Below are 17,974 nucleotides of genomic sequence, written 5' to 3' on the forward strand. Positions count from 1 at the left end.
GAGGCGACACAGGCCAGAAGATGGCCACTGGTCACATGTCCACATCACATGTCCTGCCTGGGCAGGTCATGTGATCATCACTATGGCCAGTGTGGTGGTGAGACCTATCTCAGTGAGGTAATGTGCAGTGATGGCAGTTACACATCATTACTATGGTAACAGAGCAGGACTGTCCGTTACATCATCACTGGGAGTAGAGCATAAGAGGTAGGAGGAGTTACTGAGAACAGAAGGATGATGGGACTTGAAGTTTCCAGTGGCAGCCATCTTGGAGATAACCCCGGCTACTTTAGAAAGACCATACAATTTATTGAAGTAAACTTTTTAAGTACCATTTTGTGAATAATAACATTGAGCTTTGTTGTATTCACTTTTTTTGTAGCAGGCATTCATATTCCCAGAGCCTCTTTATACATGCTGCTTTGCCCAAAGGGGCATGGTCAACATCAAGTGCTGGCGCACAGTGATCGCAGTACAGTACATAGCTTTTTCCCCTAATACTGGTCCGCTCCAAGACCAGAAGCTAGGATAGTGGAGGGAGCGTATGACTGTACTCTATGGGGAGATTTATCATCAAGTTTCTGAGGTAAAACTTTTCCAGTTGCCCATGGAAACCAATCAGAGCTCGGCTTTCATTTTACAAACACTTGTGGAAAATTAAAGCTGAGCTCTCATTGGTTGCATGGGTAACTAGAACAGTTCTGCAATAAGAGACTTATGCTAAATCTCCCCTTATTAGTTTCGGCAGTATCAGTGTCTCCAGCGCACATATAACGCTGATCATACACCAGGAGATGGAGGCTTATAATACGGACCTGTTTGTACACAAAGCACTGAACACTGAACTGTAGATGCTGCTTCCACTACTGTAGTGTAAGCCCTGATTCTGGGGCACAGTGTAAGGCAGTATTGGGACACTATGGCAAGAATTTCCTATGTACCAATTAACTAGTCACTAAAATGAGAGTCAGACTGGGTCAGAACATCAGCCCCGTGTGGATCTTTTACGCTTACAGGTGTGTCACCTAGAGGGTGTCTTGCTGCAGCACTTAGCTGATAACTCTGTGTGACAATTGGGCTTCATTTATTTTTAGTCAGGACATTTGTGTCTTTCTTTGGTTATTCCAAGTTACGGACTTGTTTGAGTTATCGTAGAGGTTACAATAGAATAAGCAGACTCACAGTTTGGGTGCAAAGCAAACCCCCGATTTATCGCAGAGGTTTATATATCAGAAGCAGAGTCTGTGTTTTTTTTTTGGATTTTTAATTGAAAAGTCGCATAAAAGTCGCACACTGTTCTGCAGTTTTTCTTGCGCCTGATTTTTACTGGAGTTTATTTGTGACTTTTTAGTCATGATTTGGGCCAAAATTGCAATTTTTCAAATGTCCATATCTGGATTTTAAAGATATATCTAGCGCAACAGTGTAAATTTCTTGCACAGCTAATTTTGCTGGGCGAGTTAAAAAGTCTCAAATTTTGGCACAAATAAACAAATAATAATAATTCATTTATTTATATAGCGCACACAGATTACGCAGCGCTGCACAGAGGTTGTCAAATCAGTCCCTGTCCCCATTGGGGCTCACAATCTTATCAACCTACAAGTATGTTTTGGAGTGTGGGAGGAAACCGGAGGACCCGGAAGAAACCCACGCAAACACGGAGAGAACATACAAACTCTATGGAAATGTCATCTTCCTTGGACTAAACATACTTTTACTTTTGTGTACATGACTATGCATATTGTTGCATAAAACAGTTAAAAAATTATATATTTATCTATATTTATATGTATATATGTTTTGTAATTATAAATTCAGGCTACTTATGTTGTAAGACATAACGAAACTCAACTTTTAAAGCAATTTTTTATTTCGGAAATTAATTATGAAGCTTTAATGAATTCTATTGTAAACTTAAAGGAAACCTACCATCACGGATCTACCTATTAAGGTAGATGCAGTGGCAGGTTCATCTAATGTATAGTGGGATAGCCCTTTTTAAGGTGTAATCCTTTAGACCCCCGTAACATTTATAATCTGTTATAATGTGCACATTTCTGAAACAGGCTACTGGGACGTGGAGTAACCGGAGCTGAAGCTACACAGTGCCGATATTCCATGCCCCAGAAGCCTCTTTCGATCCTCCTACCAAGACATCTTCTTTGTGGAGTTCCTTGTAGCTGCATGCACTCGTTCTGCACTCGTTCTGCATATGCGCAGTTGCTCCGGCTTCTCTGCTTATAGTCTATGCAGAATGCAGCTGAAAGTGCGTAGCTACAAGGAGCATGTAGTGGCTGTGCTGTGTAGCTTCAACTTCGGCTACTCCACACTCCAGTAGCCTCTTTGCATATTAGGTTAATAAAAGATTATAAAACTTACGGGGTCTAAAGGATTTGCCCTAAAAAGGGCTATCCTGCTATACATTAGATGAACCTGCCACCGGATATACCTTGATAGGTAGATCCGTGATGGTAGGCTTCCTTTAACCCCTACGGAACACAGCATCTTTTGGCCTAAAGGACGGGCCCCATTTTTCAAATCTGGCCTGTGTCACTATAAGTGGTTATAGCGTGGGAACGCTGTGAGATATCCAGGGGATTTTGAGATTGTTTTCTCGTGACACATTGTACTTCAAATTAGTTTAAAAATTTGGATGAAATCTTTTGCGTTTAGTTATGAAAAAAAACAAAATTTGGCAAAAATTTTGAAAAATTCTTTATTTTCAACGTTCTAAATTCTCTACTTTTGATTCAGAAAGTCATAGCACCCAAATAAATTCATAACTTACATTTCCCAAATGTCTGCTTTATGTTGGCATGGGTTTTTCAGATTCCACATATTTTACTAGAATGTTATGAGGCTCAGAATTTGGGTGCCATTTTTCACATTTTTTGTAAAATCGCCAAAACCTGTATTTAGATGGACCTGCTCAGTTTCTAATTGACACTGAGAGGCCTAAATAATAGCGAGACTCGTAAATTACCCCATTGTGGAAACTACACCCCTCAACGTATGAAAAACCACTTTTAAGAAGTTTGTTAACCCTTTACGTGTTTTATAGGGGTTAAAACAAAATGGAGGTGGAGTCTGCAAATTGTAATATTTTTTCACAATACGATCATTTTGGGTGGAAAATTAAACATTTGTAATGGATAAAATGAAAAAAGGCTCCACAAAGTTTGATACGCAATTTCTCCCGAGTACACCGATACCCTATATGTGGTGGTGACCTGCTGTATGGGCGCACGGCCGGGCATAGAAGGGAAGGAGGCGCCATTCAAATCAGATTTGCTATGTCACATTGTACAGGCTATAATTTTTTTCTTTTTTTTATTGAGGACCTATAGGGGCTTATTTCTTTTGCCACATGAGATGCACTTTTCTAATACATAATTTTGGGGCATCTATAGCTAATTGGTGAGATTTAATTAACTCTTTGTTGGTGGAGGAAATGAAAATCATCAATTTTTAGGAAAATTTTTATGTGTTTTTTTTTTTTGGCCGTTAACCATAGCATGAAAATAGTATATTATTTTTATTCTATGGGTCGCCACGTTTATGAAAATACTTCATTTATATATATTTTTTTTATTTTTTCCCATTTTTACTGAATAAAAAGTAATTTGGCAAAATTGTTGTTAATTTTAGCATCACCGTCTTTCATATGCATAACTTTTTTATTTTTCACCTAACAAATCTGTTTAAGGGCTTATTTTTTGCAAGAATGATAGCTCTTTTTAGTGGTCTTATTTTAGATTGCGTAACTTTTTAAAATCACTTTTTTAGAGCATTTTTAAAGGGCATTAATAAAAAATCATCTTTATCAGAGAGAGGTTTTATAGGTTGTTTTTTACGGGGTTCACTTTGCGGATCTAATAACGATTCTGTTTTATTATACAGATTGTTACGGACGCAGGGATACCAAATATGTGGGGGTTTTGTGTATTTTATTCAATTGTACTGAATAAAAACTAATTTGGAGAAAATCTTATTCATTTTAGCATCACCATCTTTTCATATGCATAACTTTTTTATTTTTTGGCAGATAAATCTTGTTAGGGGCTTATTTTTTGCGAGAACAGTTGTTCTTTTTAGTGGGCTTATTTTGGAGTGCATAACATTTTTTAAATCACTTTTTAGAGCATTTTTTATAGGGTATTAATTAAAAATTATCTTTTTTCGGAATGTTTTTTGCGTTTTTTTCCTCCGGCGTTTACCGTGCGGGTCCAGTAACAATTCTGTTTTATTATGCAGATTGTTACGGATGCGGCAATACCAAATATGCGGGTTTTTTTTGTGTTTTTATGTTTTTTATACTTTATTAAGTTTTTTTATGGGAAAGTGACATTTTAGGGGCTTATATTTTTATGTATTTATTTTTTATTTATTCTAATGTGTTAACTTTAGTGTTTTTGACTTTTTTTTAATTATACATACTTGAACTTAAACCAGTGATGCTCTGATCACTGGTTTAAGTTCAATACACTGCTCTACAATACTATTTTATTGTAGAGCAGTGTAAACTGTCTGAGCAAGCTTGCGCATGCTCAGACAGTTTACAGCCAGACCCCTTCCGGGAGACCGGGCAGCTCCGGGGCACATGCCAGTCCTCGGAGCTGCCCAGAAGTGGATCGGATCCCCCGGTAAGCGGCACGGGGGATCCGATCCACAGCTCAAACACACTTACACGCCGCGGTCATGTTTGACCGCGGCGTGTAAGGGGTAACACCCGCGATCGGAGCCGGCTCCGATCGCGGGTGTTAGCGCAGGCTGTCAGCTGTACTAGACAGCTGACAGCCGCTGCTTCTGGTACCGGCTCCGTTCGTGAGCCGGTGCCAGAAGCAGGACGTTATAGAACGTCCCCGTGCGCTAAGCATCTAGCCCCGGGGACGTACTATAACGTCCTGGTGCGCCTAGGGGTTAATAATATACTTTTCCTATTTTCTGCTTCTTTCTCCCATATTAACTGTATTTCAAGAGCTTATTTCCCTTGATAATTCAGCTCTCAAAGTATATTAGACTATCCAGAGACTGTCTATAGAGAGTTAAGTCTTTAAGAACATTATAGGGTTCCCTTATCTTTCAGCTGAAAGGGGAGTTCACAATAGAAATCACAAACCAAAACACAAGAAAAATGATTCCTAAGCAGGTTGTTAGCCGGCAGATGCTACTAATCATTACTCACTTTCTGTAGAAGAGTCCACACTTTTTGATAGAACCCAACAGGCACTCTGTTAATCGCTCCATCCAGCCTTCGTCTTCTAAGCCACTGGCCTTGGTGATCATCCCAAATAAGCTGAGGTCCGGAGGTTGCAGTAGGAGACAACGTTCCAGTAGGAGAGGAAGGACTACTGCATCTCTGTAACAACACATGAAGTATGATTTATATCAGCATTTCTTACACAAAGTTATTATACTGAAACAGGATTTGAGATTCAGTAAGGACAGACATGAGTCATAATTTGTAGGAAGCCAAAAAGTGGATAAGAAAATAGGTGACATGAACAGGATGTTATAAATATTTATAATTTTTAACATATACATCTTATATAGATTACCTCTACAATTACCATACAATAAGCAAAAATATACACATTATTAGGATCATCAAACATTGCTAATTTTGAAAACGACTTGGCCATTCTGCACCTTCCTGACGCTGCCTATTTTATTCAATCTGACATGTGTCACTCTAAGTGGTTATAAGTTTTGAACACTTTCACATATCCGGGGGATTTTGACATTGTTTTTTTTTTTGACACATTGGGGCACATTTACTTATCTGGTCCTGTTGGGATCCCCACTGTGCGTTCCCCGACGATTATGGTCTCCGGCACGATTCCCTAAGATCGTGCGCTCGATATCCTGCATGTGTTGCTTCCCCGCTCATGTAAGTGCATTGTCTTACGACACAATTTAAATGTTAGATCCTGCGCTCAGTCCGAATCCGTCGGATCGTCCAACGGCCCACCCCCCGATTTGTGTCGCATGAAAGCCAAAATCCAATTGTGTGCGCCACAATACCCTTTTAAATGCGGCGCAAATCGGAAATTGTCGGAATATCCGACATTTGTGTGGTCCATGGACCCTTAGTAAATGAGCCCCATTGCACTTGTGTTAGTTGAAACATTTTGGTCATATTTTTTTTCCGTTTATTTATGAAAAAATGGATATTTGGAGAAAATTTGGAAAAATTCTTGATTTTCAAATTCAGAATTTTGCTACTGACACATAGTCGTAATAACACCAAAATAACTTGATAACTAATATTTACTATAATTCTGCTTTATGTTGGCATGGTTTATTATGCATCCTCTCAGTTTTGTAGGATGTTATGAGGCTTAGAACTCATTTTTTCACATTTCACCTTTCTTTTCAAAACACAAAATCATACCTTTGAGGGACCTGTTCAGCTTTCAAGTCACTTTGAGAGGCCTAAATAATAGTAAAACCCTATAAATTATAGAAATTATAGAAATTACACTCCTTGACGTATGCAGATTTTTTTTTAATTAAGTTTGATAACCCTTTAATTGTTTCGCAGGGGTCAAAAAAAAATTGAGGTTCACTTTTAAACTTTTAATTTTTTTGGCTGAATTATTGAATATACCAAACATGTCATTTTTTTGTGATTTAGTTTTTATTTTGTACTTTACTACATGTGTATAGGGAATGATGGTGTTTAGGGGGCTTTAGGTATACTTAATTATTTAATTTTAATTAATGTAAAATGTCAGCAGCAATATGCAGCTGGTCTCAGTTCCACTCAAGAGTCGGCACCACAACACGCGCCATACTATTCCTTCCGAGTGACCATGCCTACTATATGTAGCTAAATGGAATCTGTCAGAAATTTTGACAATAAAAATCTGTAGACAATGTTCAGTATTGGCTCTGAAGCGATAACCATAGCTTACTGTATGTTGTTAGGTTCATCAGGACTGTAAAAAATAACTTAAAGGGGTATTCCCATTTCAGCAAATTAATGTTATACTTTCTGTATCAATTCTTCAATGTTTTGTAGATCTCTGCTTGCTGTCATTCTATAGGAAGCTTCTATGTTTACTTCCAGTGGACAGAAATCTGACCATGATCACACAAGTGCACGGCTCGTCCCACAGCTCTGATTACTCTCTATGATACTAACGAGCCGTGCACCTGTGTGATCATGGTCAGATTTCTGTCCACTGCAAGTAAACATAGAAGCTTCCTATAGAATGACAGCAAGCAGAGATCTACAAAACATTGAAGAATTGATACAGAAAGTATATTGGAAAATTGCAAACCTTTTTATTATACAAAGAATAACATTAATTTGCCGAAATGGGACATCCTCTGTAAACTCAAGTGTTGCAGCTGAATTTAGAGCACACTGGAGCACTGGTGTGTATGATATCTTCAATATACTTTTGCACAGCCCCTTTTCCCTGTTGTAGCAGACCGTGCTGTGCTTAATGAAGAGATCTCATACATCAGGGCTCCAAATTTAATTATGATCCTGGAATATAAATGCATTTTTCACAGTCCTGCTGCAACTTATCACACGCACAGGTATAGTACCAAAGATCTTGAGGACTACTTACTACTGTAATACTGTCTGCAGCTATACATGGCCAAAACTGCTGACAGATTTCCTTTAAGTTCATATGAATATCAAATGTGACTGAAAAATACCAAAGGTACATACTGGTACATAAGAGACATTGTACAATAATAAGATTGGAAGAATAGATTATACACAGGTTCTAGACAAAGAAATGTATGGAAAAACTGGTGGTTTTACCGTAGATCTTGATGAGTAGATACTGCTGTTTACAGAGTGACCATATAAGAACTACAGGAGGACATAGAAAATAACTGTGTTGAATAATACATTTTACAGCGGTGCAATGGATCCTGCACATTGGAAGCCGATCAACAGATGCAATGCACTAAGGTTTGGGGGTTAGTATTGCTTAGTACATTAGTTAATTAAGAAAATCGCCTCACATGAACTTTACATAAATTTATGATTATGTAATAGATTTACTTCAATATTGCCAGATTATGAATTATCTCATATATTTGAGTAGGGTGTGTTTTATTCAGCTATTCTGTTTAAGCCAATCCATGCAGTGAAACACATGTGCTTAAGTCATGTCAATGATGGCACTATTTTATCTTAGAATTTTGACTCGTGCAATTTCCCCTATTGTACATTTTCTAGTTTGGGGAATAAAATAATTTTTTTTTAAATTTTTATTAGATAACATTTTTTAAACTTGGGCTTATGAACATTTGCATAACACAGGACACAAATCACGTCTCTGCGTTCCATTGTTAGCGGTGTGTGTATCATGACGTGAGGTCCACTCATGCGTCGATTACAGCAGAATAGACAACTAAAAAGGAGCAGGAATAGGAGCTGCCTTGAGATTTGCTGCTCGGAACAACTGCTTCCATAGAAATACACGGCAACGTGTGCCAGTCGGCTTACACATGGGGCTGTGAAAACCACAACCGGGTGCATGAGCCATAGATATAAATGGAACCATGTGCTACTTACTATCTGCACGCAACTTGTACGCATTCTGCACCTTTGTGGTCATTCCTGAGTCTCGCTTGTCAATTTTATTTTGCAGGTGTCTTTCCTTATATCACTGTTGATTATCCTGTGTAAATATAACTAGTTTTTTCTGTGTTGGACATTTTGGACAAGACACATGTGGCACTTGTAATGCAGATTATATTGGAAGCAGTGCACACCTACTGCTGGATAAGAATATTTCTGCCTCACTCTATGGGGGAGATTTAATTTGGACTAGCTCAGAGTAGAACCAGACAGTTCTGTGCTTCACCAGATTAATCAATGTGTCTGTTGCTGGATGATTCATCTGGTAAAGACCAATGAGTGGCACTTTGCACCTCCTATGAGTTGGTCTAGTTTGCTGCACCTCAATATTGAACTTTCCAATGACTATTTGCTTCTTGTTTTGTAAGCTACAAAAAATGAAAAAACAATAAAAACATTTTAAAAACAAACAAACCGATGGTAAAGACACACCCCATTTTACAGAGGACATGCCCCTTTTTCATAGGAGTTATAAAAACTGCCAAAAATTGCTCTAAAACATTTAGTAAATGTGGCACATGGCATTTCAGTTGCAAATAACTCCATTTTTCTGGGGTAGACAGACTGATAAATCTCCCTCTATGTGCGTTTTTCACAATAATGCAGGTAATATCCTATATGATGCCACTGATGCGGAGGAAAAGAGTTTGATGAGCTAATTCTTAGAAACTTTCTCTGTCCCTGGTATTATCATCATTCACCAACTATGTGGAAACTAAAAAATTACTAGGGAAAAAGTAGGCAAAACTACTATAATACAAGACATGAAATGAGAAGAAACTGTTTGCTGTATGTACACTCACTGATGGTTACTTAAAAGATGAGGTTCCGTTTTGAGGGGACAACAAGTAAGTGTAGTAGTATAAAAGAAGTGTAGATTGTGATATAGTCATATAGTGGTTGAGGGAGGATATGTTCTTCCACTGGAAATCTTCCTTAATCTCTAATCTCGATGGCTAGTAAAGTTCATGGTATGAAATGATGCAGTCTTATAATATACAGGGTGGGACGGCCAGACAGTGGTGCGATGTATAAGTGAGTCTATACGGCCCTATTTACATTAGCCAACTTCTGCGTTCCTTCATAATCCTGCTGTTGACATTCAGAGCCATAATGCTGATATGAACAAAGCCTAAGACATCCATAAATGGAAAAAGAGCTCATGCTGTGCACCCTGCCGAACCAGAACTGTTCCGGATATGAGCTATGGTGAGTGTTTTATGTAGTCCCTCTGCTTCAATGTTGCTGTAAGAAGCAGTAAAACATATTTATAGCATTAGTCAGGCTGCCATTGATTTACCAAACATTCACTTTTTGTCTCTACTGACTCAACAAGGGAAAAAAATGGCATTTTATAATATATATTAGATCATTTTATATCAGTACGTGCTGGACACTACAAGATATACAGGTAAATTTAGTCTATACCTCACATCTAAAGAACAGCAATTTATTTGGATATTAGGATTTCTTTAGTCCATAAGAAGTACATGAAGAATTCCAGCATTGTAAGTAATTCTGCGGCTGTGCCCTGTGAATTCCTCATCATTGTTCTAGGTCTTTTGATTTCACTTAACTTTGGAGAGGACAGTCATAGAAAATAAGAAACACTGCGAGTCTATAACACTAAGGAAAGTGCATGATAGAACATTTGAAGCAAAACTGAATTGCTGACAAAGCAAAATATCCTGGGGAGAAGCCATCAGCTCACGGTGCAGTGTGCAAAGTAGAATCCCAGCAAGAGGCTGCTAGGACTAAAAGAAAAAGAGCACAAATTGTCTTTCTGTGTGATCCTCAAAAATGGAGTAAATAGTACAATATAGCCTTTGACATACTTTTACTAAGACACACAGTCAAACATTGACATTTCTTTTAGCTTTTTTTCTAACTGTACACAAGGTATAACAAGGTATATGTTTCTATTAATTTATCACCAAAAGACATTTTGTTGACTGTGTCTGGATATCTTTCATACTGTATTTTCCATGTTTCTTTGATTTACATCTGCTATTAAAAGAAGGGGTCATAAGACTCCTCTACACATGGTGTCCTTTTGACTCAAAAATCAATAGCGTATTATTACACTGTAGTGTCCAATTTTGTCTATATGTGTTCTCTATGATTGGTAAAGCACTGCAGAATATGTTTGTGCCATATAGTTTAGATTATAGTATAGTATAGATTAATATAACCAGATCCATTGGCCCGATGTGAGCAGGACCTCCTCTCCTATAGTATTAGTGTTATGCTGTAAATTGTTGTCTGTCTGTATGTGACTCTATGATTTGTAAAGTACTACAGAATGTGTTGGCGCTATATCCAACATATTACAATCAAATTATTATCATATAATATGGTAGTTTGTTAGAAAACTAGGCATTCAAAACATGGAAAGCATCCAAAAAATGTAATTTGTTATTTGCAAACAGTGTTTGTTATGAGTAAATCCAAAACCATCTATAAGTACAAAAAAATTCTAAAATTTTAAAATGATAAAAAATATTAATAATGAAAGAAACAATTATGTTAAATTCGGCAGATCAATAACTGTAAATGGATTTTAGGATTCAAATTAGTACATTTTAGGATAAGGTTTATTATAATATAATAATATCCACATGATAATTCACCTGATCATCTGCACTATATCTCCTATCCGTCTGAAACTGGAAATAAATGACAATGTGATTTTAATACATCAAAATATATGACTTGTAAAAGTAACAAAAAATTATTGTAGAAGTTAATATTCTACCATGCCAGTCAGACCAGGTTTTCTGGCGGAGACTGTGGTAAACAGGTGAGCCAGGGCGTTCATGCATGACACTGCAGGCCCCAAAGCAACTGCTACGGGTGCTACCACTGTAGTTATGCCCCTGTGGCCAAGGATAGTACCTAGGTCAGCCTTGGAGGGGCATAAACCTGTTTTTAAATTTAACTGTTTTTAAAGTGTTTGTTTCATTGATCTGTACATTAAATTACATTTATGCAATTGAGAGTGGCCAGTTTTTGCATCTCACTTTCTTTTTTCTTTGGTGTGTGACATGACTTCTATCTCTGCTACCATGCTGCTGCATTGTAAGGAACAGAGCAGAACACTATGTTTTTGCCAATGTCATCTTCTAGATCTTTTTCCTGGCTGCAGTTTTGCAAGTGAAACCAATCATTTGCTAGGTTACTGTGGCAACAAGCACTCAGCGGCAGTTTTTGACAATATTCCCCAATGGATTTACTTTCACTATACAATGTTCATTACCGCTCATCAGTATCCTCTGTAATGTATAAAAATACATTCTCAATATATGTGCTCATATGTTGCAAAACCATCATACAGGTATTCTCACTGAAGACACTTATTTTCTATGCAGGTGACTGACAGCTTCTAGTTGGATCCCTAACAAGCACAAGAATGTGTTCCTGCAGTCCCCAGAACTGCCCCATGTAATGTGGAGCTGGAGTGCATGCCAGAGCAGTGGTGCTCCCAGGATAGCCGTCCTTGGAGCGCCAAAGGAGTTAATAGAGTGTGGTGAAGGCTTTTATTTTACAAGAAGGACCCCCTTCTTGTAACTGATTGCGGTCCCATGGATCTGACACCCAGTGATCAGACATTTTTATTATCTTATCTTATCCTATCTTTTTGTTTTGCTGCATTTAAAGGGAACCTGTCACCAGGAGACCCATTTTTAGCACTCCCCCAGTCCCCACAGAGCATAGCACATACACTGCCAAAGTGTTTTTGTATTAAAAATTGGTTTTACAGAAAAAAAGATATGTTATATTGTACCTTTCATTAGCATCTGCTGTGTGACTAGGCAGTTGCCAAATGGGAGGGGCTGGAAAGGAGCAGTCCCCCCCCACCCTTGGGGAACAGCTACTCCATGTGACCTTTTCAAATATATGAAAACACCCATCACTGGGCTTAGCGACGCCCCCTGCTCCTCTACAGCCAATCCCGAGTGTGGGGAGTTATTTATATATTTGAAAAGGTCACATGTTCCCCAAGGGTGGGGGGGACTGCTCCTTTCCAGCCCCTCCCAATTGGCAACTGCCTAGTCACACAGCAGATGCTAATGAAAGGTACAATATAACATATCTTTTTTTCTGTAAAACCAATTTTTTATACAAAAACACTTTGGCAGAGTATTATGTACTATGCTCTGTGGGGACTGGGCGAATGCTAAAAATGGGTCTCCTGGTGACAGGTTCCCTTTAAAGAATCATAAATCGCTTATTTCCCTACTGATGTTTTTAGGTTTATGCTAGATGAGGTATGCTACACCTTTACTTTGTATTTAGTTTCACTGGATGGCCCGCTTATCATTACATTATGTTACAGGGTAGGAGTTTAAAACCACCTGAAAAGTTTTTATAAGGAGCATTGCCACAGTACGCTGTGATGTATTTTACGGAATGCATCACTTATTGGTGTATGCGGTGTGATACATGCGTATTCACTTCTAATCATTGATATATAATCGTGTGTAACTGTTGACCTGTGAAGGCTTCTAGTCATGGAATGTTCTATACTAGTGATATAGTCAGTAATTCCACACCATTCCAGTGGGGTCTGCTAGACTAGGTGTGACTTTTTTGCTTGGGAACTTGCTGGGGAAAGTCAGTTGTTGATGAACCTTTGTCTGGGTAGCAAGCTGCGGATCTTCCATAGGATTTGGCTGATGTGTAACCTGTTTGCTTTATTGGAATAAACCTCAAAAATGATTGCTCAAGGCTTGTCTGAGGATGAATACATAAATAAGCAATATACTACAACACCAGGGTGTTCAGGGACGAGACATTACTAAACTCACCTGCTTCATTTCACTTCGTAGACGATTAATACCAGTTCTTTCTGTTTTGGTGGCTCCTGTGTGTCCCATCTCATGGATGGATATAGCTGGACTGGTCGCACATGATTCCACTGGTCGCACTTAAGAAAAGAAGAAAGAAATCACAATATCTGGGAAAGCTTCACGTCTCACTATGACAAGCAGTGTTTTTAATGAAACTAAGCAGATGAGCGCTGCGGGTCCCACTGTCTTGCTGATATTGTCATGGGAATTGTAACCAGATGCATCATATCTCTGCAGCCCTCGCTGTATAGCATATAATACTGCGTGGGAAGCCCTCTATCAGCACACCTCTGCTCTGACTCATAGATCTTTTATTTCTCAGTTACTAGTTTATCTGCACAAGTAGGAAGACAATTTCTTTATTTTAGACTCATACTTTTAGCAACAGTTTATTAGACTTTATTTCCCTTTCTATAATAACCCAAATGCAGATACAATTAGTACTGGATCCAGGGATGAAATTCTTACACTAAATATTGTTCCTAATTATCACAAAGCTTGTTGTTAGCAGAATGAAAAATAGAAATCTCTTTAATGACAAAATGTTAACAAGTAAGTGGATAGATTAAATATAATTGATATGGGATATTGTATTATTAATAGTGCTTAAAAGATATAGGAGAACATTAATTAAAGGGGTTGGCCACTCTTTAACATAAATTGCCTATGTGCCTTTACTGCTTTAATAATATTCCCTTAATGTTCACCAATTGATTCATCATTCCTGATGTTTCCTTTAGTGCTGTGTGCAGACTAACTCTGCACTATACATGTAAACAAAGATCCTTCACTGATAAATAGGAGGGACCTGCAGCAGGAGATTATGATTATCCTGCTCCTCCCCCTCCTCTCTCCCCGTGTCTGTCAGTGAGACAGAGAGAGAAAATAGATACACTGAAGGCCGCCATGACAGACGTACTGAAGCAGTGAGAAGCAGGAAGTTGTATAATGATGCAAAGTGCAGCCTGTGGAGAACAGGGAAAGGCTGAAGCTCTCATAGGAATAAAAGACTCAGGTTCATATACATGCAAAGACCTGTCTAATGGAACAGATTTATTGAAAAGTGTCCAACTCCTTTAAAGGCTTTCCGTCAGTTTTTTTTCCTTGCTGTGCCTGGTGCCCATATTAGGAGTGTCGGTGCCACAATATTGCTCCATTTCCAACACTTTTTTTTAGTCGCTCAATTGCAACTTGTGAATCTTGACACTTTTCCTGCTCTTCTAGTTTCTCTGACAATTTTTTTGTGTCGCAATTTGTGTCGAACACACAAGAAGCAAGTCTACCTAGTTATTTTAGACACTTTTTGGTTGTGCACAAATGTAATAATCCCTTGCGCCACAATCTCACACCCCTGTCTAACTTTCCAAACAGTGAACCCCAAAACCTTGCATCACTACCAATAAAAGTAGTCTCTCGTTTCATTATGGGGGCTTAACTGGGAACTGTACTATATAATTATTTGCAGGGAGAAAGAAAACACCTTAAGATTCAGAATTAGCTGCTGGAAACCCCATTAATCGGTGGGGGCACTGGGCCAGGGCCACCTTACTAATACTGACTTTTCCCTGCAGCAACCTCTGCTTGTCTCATTAGCTGACATAGTCACGCAGAGCCATGGCAGTGAAGAGGAATGCTGTACGGCAGTGATGGCGAACCTTTTAGCTGCCGAGTGCCCAATCTCCAACCCAAAACCTCCCTTATTTATTGCGAGGTGCCAACCAAAAGTTAAAGCAGTAATTTATTGCTCCCTGTTCCTCTACAACATTCCATCATATTGGCCTCCTGAGGACAAGATGAAAAATTTGCTACATTTTAGCTTCTTTCCAGTGTCCCTCTGTACTCTGAGAATCGTTGGGCCAGCAGAAGATCCTCCAAAGATAATTCGGCCCTGTCTACTTATTCTTCTGCCTACATTCCCAAGTCGCAAAGTCAGTATCACTGAGTGCCCACAAAAAGGGTTCTGAGTGCCGCCTCTGGCACCCGTGCCATAGGTTCGCCACCACTGCTGTAGGGGAAAGGATTTCATAAAGCGGTCATTATAGTGGGAGCTGCAGAAAAGGGGGTAACATAAAGGGGGGCTGCAGTAAAGAGGGCATTATAAAGGGGGCATTATAAATGGGAGTTGCAGAAAAGGGTGCATTAGAAAGGGGGCTGCATGAAAGCAGGCAAAGCAAGTGGGGCAGCAGGAAAAAGGGTATTTGCTATGTGGGAGCCACTAAAGGTAACATTACATAGTGTGGGAGCAAGGAAAGGGGGTGTTATTCTTTGTGGAGTGGTTGCAGTTTAGTGCAGGGTAAAGGCATGGAAGGGAACTTTAATTTTTAGCATACCCTCCTCCTCCCAGCAGAGACCACCATAATCTGAGGAAGAAATGCATATAAAGTAGTACATATATTCAGACATCACTTACTACTACGTTCCACGCCAAACTCTTTTCCACTTAGAATATGATGAAGAAGATTTTTCATGTCAAAAGGGCTAAGACTCATCAAACTTTCTGAGGCTTCTTCACCTAAAATACAAGTTGACAGATGTGGAGACGATACGGACGTAGCACGATCTGTGGTGGGTGTGATACAGTGGGTCGAGTAGATATAGTCAATGGAAGGAGTTTGTTGGTTGGGATGTCTCCATATTTTACAGGAAGCTATATCACTGGAAGGTCACAGGGTGTTCCCGAGCTCTGTAAATGAAGTACTACCGTATATACACTATCTGTAGCATCTGTGGTCTGTATTACAGCATTCATGTATTCCAGAGCTTAACAAGTTCTTCTACGATTAAAAATTGTAAAATAAAAAGGTAAACTAACCGGAGCAGTTCAAGCTGCGTGCAAGCTCTGTGGCCATGACCTGGATGATGAGGCCGATGCGGAGTCTTAGCATCTCTCCGAATAGACTGGGCTGAGATCTGACATACATGGCCAGATACAGCATGATCTCCTACCAAAAATAATGATATTTTTTTAAATTTACACATGCTTATAAATATAATGAAATTATATGAATATAATGAATTCTTAGCTATTGAATCAAACAGCATTAAAGGGAGTGTTAGGGAGCAGATGTGAAGATCTGTGTAACCACACATTTGCGTATTATGTGAGTAGTGAAAAAGAATGTGAAAAGTGAAGTTATAATCCAAGTCTGCAGCTCTGCCGAGGGCTCTGTGTGGATCTTTCAGCCTGAAGATCTTTTTGTTCTCTGCACTGTTTCTCCACAGCCCCTCCCCACTGCTTAAAGTAGGAGCTGTATCAGGATTTTGGATGGAGACACTTACAGCTGACTCAGATCAGAGAGGAGGAGCTGTGGGAAAGTTCACTGCAATGAGCAAAAAGCTCTTCAGGCTGGACCACTGCAAAACCTGGATTAAAAGTTCACTTTTCACAGTCCTTCTGCTACTTACCTGTGTTAACACTGCAATGCTAATATCTTGCCCACTTGCTTCATAGATCAGGTCAGCCAATTCCTCTGGAGGCAGAGGTCTATGGTAAAAATACATAAGTCAGGACAACAACAATCACATAAAATGCTAAACTGGTCCTGCTAATTTGGTGGGATTGGCCAGTCTTTACCTTAATGGTATGGGGACCTTTAAACAATGTAATAACAAATCCATATACAATATAGTATAATAACAGTTATAGGCATTTAACACTTGTGCTCCAATGACAATGCTCCTCCAGAACTATAGTCATCACCCTATAAAACATTACACGTACGCTGTTATTGTCTTCTCTCGGGGCTCAGGGGGCAGCCCGACAGTTAGCTGCTTTTGGTGTGAGAGAATATCAGTACATGCCTAGTAACAAGAGAAAGGATTTTATTAACCAAGTTGAAAATTTCTCTGTGCTTTGCAACGGCGATGTAAAAACTTAGGTAACGTACCTCGGCCAAGACCTCAACTCTCTTTCTCAGTAATCCTGAGATGTAGCGGATCAGACCCCATTCCCGCTTATGGCCTGCTGTGTTATACAGCTCACTAAGCAGACAGTGTACTGTCACTCCACACTGGCCATTAAGATTAGTGTCCCAATCTAGGCCTCTGAAAACAAAAATAAGCAATGGAGAAAAAGACAAAGAAGATATATTTGTACTCAAGGCTCTTGTAAAACCATCATAAATATATGCAGTGTGGACACAGTTCTGCACCTGTAGCACAAATGTAGGGCAAGATACTGGGGCACATTTACTTACCCGTCCTGTTGTGCCCGCCGATTCAGAATGTCCGACGAGGCTTCGGAGCTGCCGCGATTCACTTACAACGTGTGTGCGATTTCTTGAATGTGCCGCTTACCTGCTCAGGTCCGCCAGAGTCCACCATCTTCTTTGTAGTGTATGTGAGTGCTGATCAAGCGACACAATTTGAATTTTAAATTGGGTTTGTCCGATTCAGTCGGGTTGACCGACGGCCACCCCCCCGATATGTGTCGCATGAAAGCCAGCGCCAATGCACCAAAATCCGATCGCGTAAGCCAAAAACCCCTGTGCAATTCAGGGCAAATCGGAAA

At 39.2% G+C, this 17,974-nt stretch overlaps 1 protein-coding gene across 3 annotated transcripts in view; it reads right to left on the minus strand.

Annotated features, from left to right (window-relative positions):
* PHKA2 (phosphorylase kinase regulatory subunit alpha 2) overlaps positions 1-17,974 on the minus strand; it is an 88,639-nt gene that overhangs the window by 8,556 nt on the left and 62,109 nt on the right. The window contains exons 23-31 of one of the 3 annotated variants that reach the window (XM_072137945.1): positions 17,352-17,508; positions 17,186-17,265; positions 16,870-16,948; positions 16,277-16,406; positions 15,875-15,976; positions 13,423-13,541; positions 11,245-11,280; positions 7,787-7,837; positions 5,189-5,362 (exon numbers count right to left, since the gene is read on the minus strand). In XM_072137945.1, coding sequence (XP_071994046.1) covers positions 5,189-5,362; positions 7,787-7,837; positions 11,245-11,280; positions 13,423-13,541; positions 15,875-15,976; positions 16,277-16,406; positions 16,870-16,948; positions 17,186-17,265; positions 17,352-17,508 — 928 coding nt within the window. The remainder of the gene's footprint in view (positions 1-5,188; positions 5,363-7,786; positions 7,838-11,244; positions 11,281-13,422; positions 13,542-15,874; positions 15,977-16,276; positions 16,407-16,869; positions 16,949-17,185; positions 17,266-17,351; positions 17,509-17,974) is intronic. The other 2 variants (XM_072137946.1, XM_072137948.1) reach the window with 2 other exon arrangements.

The sequence above is a fragment of the Engystomops pustulosus genome, chromosome 2 (genome assembly GCF_040894005.1).
Source record: "Engystomops pustulosus chromosome 2, aEngPut4.maternal, whole genome shotgun sequence".
In the NCBI taxonomy this organism is placed as follows: domain Eukaryota; kingdom Metazoa; phylum Chordata; class Amphibia; order Anura; family Leptodactylidae; genus Engystomops; species Engystomops pustulosus.